We start from the raw sequence: 7853 nt of genomic DNA, 5'->3' as shown, positions 1-7853 counted from the left end.
CCCAATGGGAAACAGAGACACAGAAATTATTTCTATAAAACAGAGCATAACACCACGTATAGTGCCAACATAGGTAGAGCTTCTCAGATTTCATTTTTACATTTTTCAAATATATTTTCCTATCTTACCCTCAAACGCAATATATCTAACTAGAATTCCAACATCTGTTTCATATGAGAAATGCATAAAATATTTCCATAGAAACAGAGGACATCAGCATTTATTTCTTCGTATTCGTTTTTTTTTTTTTGTTTGTTTGTTTTGTTTTTGTTTTTTTGAAAGATTTTCTAGAGAAGAGCTGCTTTAAAATCTCTTTTGGTTATGTTTGGAATCAAAACTGCCTTCAGTCGCCTGCTAGCTAAACAGGTCTAGAGACCAGCACATTGTAACATCTCTGGTACGGTGAGTTCAGAGTGACAGTTGCCCTGAATTTTTGTTATAGGCTCCTGAGATTAAAGCCTGAATTTCCTGCGCTGAGCTGCCTAGGTACTGAGGTGCTGTTGTTGTTGGAGGGGTTAACTTTGGAGCCACTGGTGCATATATTTGAGGGAGGATTCATAAAAACACGAGAGTGGAGCCAGGGTAAATCCATTACTGTGAATGAGCGGTGGCCAATAGAAAGGGAAGAAGAAGATCCAAGAAGGCTGAGGTAAGCAATCTGAAGCCCTGTCAAAGTAGAAACAATAGATCAAAAGGTGTTCACAGTGACTGGTCAGAGTAGCTTTTATTTTTTCTCATAGGAGGGTTGATAGCATACACTAAAAATAAATTGTTTTAGTCATAGATTTTTCCCCCCTTAATTAAGTTTTAGCAAACTTCAGACCCAGACACAGGACTCCACGGTATATTCCTGGACAGCAAGGTAAACTATTTTTGCACTTTTTAAAAACTTAAAGCTACGAATTCAAAGTTCTGGTTCATCAGAGGCAGGGTTATGGCTTAATAACTAAAGAAAATCCCTATTCTGAAGAAAAGAATGTTTTAATGTGTCTCTATTGGAAGATGACTAGAGCAGAATTCTGCAATCTTAAAAAAATGTGACAGCTTGTGGAACCAGCTCTGCACTTGCTACTTTCCTCAATTTAGTGGCACAATTGAAAGATCAGCATTTCATAAGTGATGCTTATTTTATTTTTTCCTAAGGAATTAGCAAAATGTATGCTATTCTTATTACCAAGCGATTGAATTAAATGTACATTGGTCGGAATGCTACTGATAGATATATATAAATATATACTACTTTTCCTGTGAGAACAGTTTGTTGTACCCACAACCTTATTGATATCCAGTGGGGAGGGTTTATATCTTTTGGATGGTCATATACCAATTAGTGTTAACCTTTTCTTTGATAGCAACCGTCCTGAAAATATGGGCTCTATCTGAACCGAGACATATTGTCTGTTTTTTCTTATCAACCACAGTAATGCCATAGTTGAATATATGCCTCATTGTGATACAGAGTTTATAATCCAAACTCCCTGGTTGAACAACTTGAGTTCGTACTTCTAATATTAGAAGTCTTACCCCCGACCCCAATATACAACTTACCGGAGAAGTTGAGCAACAGAGCAAGAGATTAATCACACATTTTTCTTCATATCTTAGAACCTTCCTTGACAACAAACTGCTAAAATGTTCTTTGATCTCTCTATTTCTTTGGTTCAAGGGCCAAAGAGCCTGGGAAATCTCATCCAGATGTTCTGCTCATTTAGGAGTAAAAGTAAAAGCATATGCTTACTTCTTAGAAACAACGCAGACTCTCAATCTGAGTTATTAAAAGATCATTTTTTGTACTCTTGTATTCAACTGCGGGTTTCAGTTAACTTTCTTGTATTAAATAGCTTGGAATGGAAAAGCACTTAGAGCTCCTGAAATTTGCTTTCCATTTCTCGGTTTTCATTGTGATTGGGTTAAAACTGGGAAGCTAAAAGTTACTGAGTTTCAGTGTTTGCAAAATGCTTTGCATACAGTGCCTACTCAATATATGTGTATTAATAGATATCTAGTGTATAAATTGTTCAAATGTGTTTACCCTTCCCCTAAAGAAGCAATATTTGCTGGGTTTTTTTTGGAGCACACAGTTTTCTACAGGTTGAAAATATTCAAGTATCTAACAGTTGTGTCCCCCATCCTAGGTACTATAATGGCAACCACAATCTGTTTCGTCATCTGGGTATTATTCATAACAGATACTGTGCGGACTCGAAGTGTGAGACAGGTCTATGACGTAGGTGATCCAGAGGATTGGGCTATGCATGACTTTGACTGTCCCAGGGAATGTTTCTGTCCCCCTAGTTTCCCTACTGCTTTATACTGTGAAAATAGAGGTCTCAAAGAAATCCCTCCTATTCCTTCAAGGATCTGGTATCTTTATCTTGAGAACAACCTGATAGAAACCATTCCTGAGAAGCCATTCGAGAATGCCACCCAGCTGAGATGGATAAATCTAAACAAGAACAAAATAACCAACTATGGGATTGAAAAAGGAGCCCTGAGCCAACTAAAGAAGCTGCTTTTCTTATTTCTGGAAGATAATGAGCTAGAGGAGGTACCTTCCCCATTGCCAAGAAGTTTAGAACAATTACAGTTGGCTAGAAACAAGGTGTCCAGAATCCCTCAAGGGACCTTCAGCAATCTGGAGAACCTGACCCTTCTTGACTTGCAGCACAATAAACTACTAGACAATGCCTTTCAAAGAGACACCTTCAAGGGACTCAAGAACCTAATGCAGCTAAACATGGCCAAGAATGCTCTAAGGAATATGCCACCGAGATTACCAGCCAATACAATGCAACTGTTTTTGGACAACAATTCTATTGAAGGAATACCAGAAAATTATTTTAATGTGATTCCTAAAGTGGCCTTCCTACGACTAAACCACAACAAATTGTCAGACGCAGGTCTCCCTTCTAGTGGTTTTGATGTATCCTCAATACTAGACCTTCAGCTATCTCACAATCAACTCACCAAGGTCCCTCGAATCAGTGCTCACCTGCAGCACCTTCACCTTGACCATAACAAAATTAAAAGTAAGTAATCGTCAGGGTATGTCTTTGATTAAAATGCTCATGGTCATTAAACTTATTCTATATTTTCTTTCAGAATAGTAACTGTGTTGGGCTTCCCCCCCCCCACCATCCGCCACCAACTAATATGCCCTCATATTTTTTTTCAATTTTCAGTATTTTCATTTTCTCTGTTCACACACAATCTTAATGGACAAGGAAGTTCTAATCTTCAATTTGTAAATTGAAAAGTGGACCTTAGTATTCTACAAAGGGTGATTACCCATTGGAGAAATTGAATGTATCTTCTTTTACTCCTGGGATATTCCAATATTCCTGCCTCACTGGGTAGATTTATTTAGGAAAATGTACCAAGTACAAATGACCTCATGAATAGTAATAGGAGGAATATGATTTAGGAGGTATCAGAAAGGCACCTCGGTCCTAAAAACTACAGGTGCCTGAAACCACCTTAATTAAAGACTCTGCTTTAGATGACAGAGTTTCTCGAACTTTAGAGTGTACAGGTTTGTGGCTCCATGCCATGGTTCCTGACTGAGTAATTCGGGATGAGACTTGAGTGAGATTTCATTTCTAACAAGTTCCCAAATGGGGCTGAGCCTGCTGCTCTGCCGACCAGGCATTAGGAATTAGTGCTGCCGTTTAACACCTTGTTCAGTAGAAACAGCAGCAAATGCTCCTGGAAGTTGGTGACTTCTCAGGACTCATGGCAATCGGCAAGGTAGAATGATTGCTCCTTTCCTGAAAATAGTTTCTGATAAGGGAGAGAGGGATGAGTGAGAGTGTCTTGGAGGCAGAGGTGTCACCCAGGAAACACATGGTTATAGAAAGAAGCTGGAGACACTAAATGCAAACCTGGCATCTGCACAATCACACTGAGACCAGTTTGACCTTGGTGCAGAAGTGTACAACGTCATGGGCATTGGAACCAGCCTGGCACCTGCCCATGCATCCTCAATCCTGGCACAAGCCCATTAGGAAGAGAATGTGAGGAGACTTCTCCTGAACAACCTTAGAAAATACGTTCCTAAAGTGTGAATCAGTCCGTTTGTAGGAAAATAGAACAGATAACTGTCAGAAGGTTGTACCACTTGGTTATTATTCCCTCGTTTCCTTTAAGCAAATAATCACACAAACATCCTATTTATAAGAATAGGCTATTTTTCCACTGGGAACTGCTCGGTTATTCAAGTTTTTCTCTTCTTTTTTTTCTTTTTGGGGTTTTTCTAACAGCATACTTGAGCATATAATCTAGGAATTAACAAAGGCTGCTGCCACATTTTTCCATGGCGATGGGACGCATTGTTTAATCCTGTAGTCAAAAGCAAAAGATGCAACATAAAAAAAGGTTCATTGCTGAATCTTTTTCACTGAACCGGATCGCACAACAGCCATATTGACCTAATATATGCATTTTTTTTTTCTAATGAAAGTTCTGTGCTTCTACAGGTGCATCCCTTAACTGGCAACAAAAGCCCCGTGGACATTGGATGTGGGAAGTGAATTTAAAGGGATTCCACATAGATCCCTGTTTGTGAATTAGGGATCCCCCTGAGAATTTGAAGACAAGGGTCTTTAGGAGTAAAATAGCAAAATACAACACACAGTTGTGCACACACTCCAGGAACTTTCATATTTACACAAAGTTATACCAAGAAGGGTAGAATTTTGTTCTCCATCCCCTGACATTTTTAAAAGTTTTACCATGTTTTCTCATATATTTTTATTCTTCAACTGTTCTCATACCTTCGCATGTATCAGGATCATCTGGGAGGCTTGTAAAATACAGCTTGATGGCCCCACCTTCACATTTTCTGACTTATTAGCTCTAAGATGGGGCCTAATAATTTAGTTCTCAAGAAATACTGATGCTGCTGGCCCAAGGACCACACTTTGAGAATAATAAGTTAATCCTCACAAAAATCTTGTGTGGTAGCATTAAGACTTTCTAAAGAAGAAACTGAGGATCAACTAAGTGAGAATATTTGCTCAAGGACAAAGAATAAATATAATAGCCAGAACCTGAGCTCAGGACTCGTCAGTATACTATATACTACACAGTATAGTCCCAGCTCATTTGTCTTCAATTTCCAGATTAGAGGACTTTAGAAAAATGTCTACCAACGCAAGTAAGAATAATTTTAACAGCAACAACATCAACAAAGAGAAATTGATTTATTTGTTTCTTAATGTAGATATCAGGTATGGTATTTCTATATTCCCAGAAAATAAGTGCAAAAGAAGAATTTCCTTGGCTAGAATTATTGGCTCATGATTATATCCATTATATCACACTGTGCTGTAATAACTGCTAAAGTACTTATTTCTTTTGGCTGCATAATCTACTCTAGTTGTTAATAAAGTGGTTTCCAAGAAACATACCTTTTATATGAAGAGTTCTTAGAATTTATGGTACAGTGACCTTTTCTTATGAGAAAGATGGAAATATTTATTTCTTCTGAACAATTTAAAGGACTTTAAATTTGGCAACAACTACTCAAATAAGTTACTTCTTCGTGTTCTCTGAGAAACACCATAATTAATTTACGAAAATATAACTACCTTTAGAACTCTTGTTTCTCACATTGCATTTATTCAGGCCTGCGTTGATTATGGGGCATAAGGGTAATAAGAAGGATAGGACATTAAAAGAGAAACAGGCAAGGGACCCTATGTAGTAGGAAAAGGACAAGGTGAGGACTCAGCTCTGGCATTTGCTTGCTAAAATACCTTGTGGGCAATACCTTAACTGTCTGAACCACTTATTCCTGCTATGCCCAGGTAGGGAGACTAATCATATTGCCTGATAAAGCCTCTGTGATGTTAAGGTGATAATGCATGTGAAAAACTAACTTTATATACACAAATGGCTATACAAATACGAGTCATTATTTTTTAGCAAGTTGAATTCACAAAATGACCTAAGATCGGAGTAAAGCAATCTCACGTGCGGCATAAGCTCAAAGGAAGGCCATTGCCAAAGTTAGGTGGGTCTCATCTTCTAAGGGAGAACCCTTTCCTCAAAATAGTTTCATATGAGACTTAAAAGCAGTATGCAGATTCATGGTTGAAATCAGCTAATGCGCACACTTGCCTGAATTTTGCTAATTTAACAGGACTTCTTTCCTGAATACTCTTAAATTTCAGTATGGTCATTGATGCCAAAGGCTCTGGTCCAAGGCAGGTGCATGATTTCTCACATCCTAACCATCTGAAAAGGCTCATGGGATGTTTGCTGGCTTGAATTCTTTGCAATTCAATTCTTGGCAAATGTATCCTTTCTAATTAAATACACAAATATAAAGATCCAAAATTCTTTTCTATAAGTATTACATATGTAAACTTAGGTTAAATGTACTTTTTAAAACTCATCATACACTATTAATTGGAAATTTTGCATTTTAAGATAGTTTTTGAGCACCTTCCCTAATAATAGACTAATTTTTCCACCTACACATGCATCTGTCCATCCATCTACCTGTGCACCTATGTGTTCTTTCTATGAACCTTTGTCTCCACTTCGAATGCCCTAAATACTACCTGTCTTATTTTATAGTAGTCTAAGCATGTCTTATCTCACCTGGAAGCTTCAAAAACAAATGGTATATCTTATATGCTTTTATTTCCATCACATTTTAACAGTATGTCCTTTCTAGTGCTCTGCACAAAGTATAACTGAATATGGAATTATTTTGTGTGTGTGTGTATATATATATATATATATATGCACTGTGTGTGTGTATATATATATATGCACTATATGTGTATATATATATGCACTATATGTGTATATATATATATATGCACTATATGTGTATATATATATATATATATGCACTATATGTGTATATATATATATATATATATATGTATATATTGCACATTTTTATGGGCTACTTTTATAAAACAGATGTGCACAACCTCCAACCTACACAGAAATGGTTTGCATCTGGCACTTTGACAGATCAGGCTGCTAGGCCCTCTACAGGATTGTTGCATATGGCCTCTTGGTCTTCCCACCCTGGTCACTTCTGTTCAAGTTCATTCACACATGCCATCTTTGTCTCCACAGATGTGAACGTCTCTGTAATATGTCCTACCATACTGCCTGGAGAACAAGATTCCTTCGGTTATGGACCTCACCTTCGCTACCTCCGTCTTGATGGAAATGAAATCAAACCACCAATCCCAATGGATTTAATGACCTGCTTCAGGCTCCTTCAGGCTGTCATTATTTAAACACATCTTTAACAATCTAAAATTGGTTTCATGGGCTAATATTTCTGAAATGAAATTTGGTCACTATTCATAACTTTAAGACAAAAGTCACATTCCAGTGGTGCTCTCTTGCCACCATTTTTGTTTGTGAAGCTTATGTTTTCTATTCAAAGACGCTTTCACCAATGATATGTAGCATGGTTAGCTTTTCTTTAATATAACAGACACAGAGTTAAGATAGTTTGTCAACTTATCAACTCAAAGATAGTTCTTTTTTGTCTCTTTCACAGCTTACTCATATCAAATAATGCAATTGTACTGTTATGCAATATAAAAGCCATATTTGTGTGCATGTTCAAAATTGCGTATGCAGATACTATATTGATCGTAGGAACACAGTAATCTAACAGGAGGTAAGGAGATCTGTAAAAAACTGAAACAATGAGGTACTTTTTCATCATAATTAATTGCAGATTGCTACATAGTATTTGTAGGTATAAGTTTGGTATTTAGCTCAAGAATGGATATAAAATGTATTAAATACTTATTGTAGTCATTTAATACCAAATAACAGAGCAACATCAATTTTCAGTTCACTACTATTTTTTA

The 7853-nt window shown here is 37.1% G+C and overlaps 1 protein-coding gene across 1 annotated transcript; it reads left to right on the top strand.

Moving 5' to 3' along the window:
* The first annotated feature begins 2143 nt into the window (after positions 1 to 2143).
* Positions 2144 to 7265, top strand: KERA (keratocan). Its single transcript, XM_032593755.1, has 2 exons — positions 2144 to 3029; positions 7099 to 7265. The coding sequence occupies exons 1-2, from the start codon at positions 2144 to 2146 to the stop codon at positions 7263 to 7265; spliced, it is 1053 nt and encodes a 350-aa protein (XP_032449646.1).
* Positions 7266 to 7853: the final 588 nt, after the last annotated feature.

The sequence above is a fragment of the Lynx canadensis genome, chromosome B4, assembly GCF_007474595.2.
Source record: "Lynx canadensis isolate LIC74 chromosome B4, mLynCan4.pri.v2, whole genome shotgun sequence".
In the NCBI taxonomy this organism is placed as follows: domain Eukaryota; kingdom Metazoa; phylum Chordata; class Mammalia; order Carnivora; family Felidae; genus Lynx; species Lynx canadensis.
The sequence above is the reverse complement of the archived record's forward strand: the minus strand, read 5'-3'. Positions and strand labels throughout refer to the sequence as shown.

What these genes read in the sequence shown, in the direction of transcription:
- KERA (XM_032593755.1), top strand. Translation starts at nt 2,144, where the DNA reads ATGGCAACCACAATCTGTTTCGTCATCTGGGTATTATTCATAACAGAT. An exon ending in TGACCATAACAAAATTAAAA is followed by an intron (nt 3,030 to 7,098) that starts GTAAGTAATCGT and finishes TTGTCTCCACAG; the next exon opens with ATGTGAACGTCTCTGTAATA.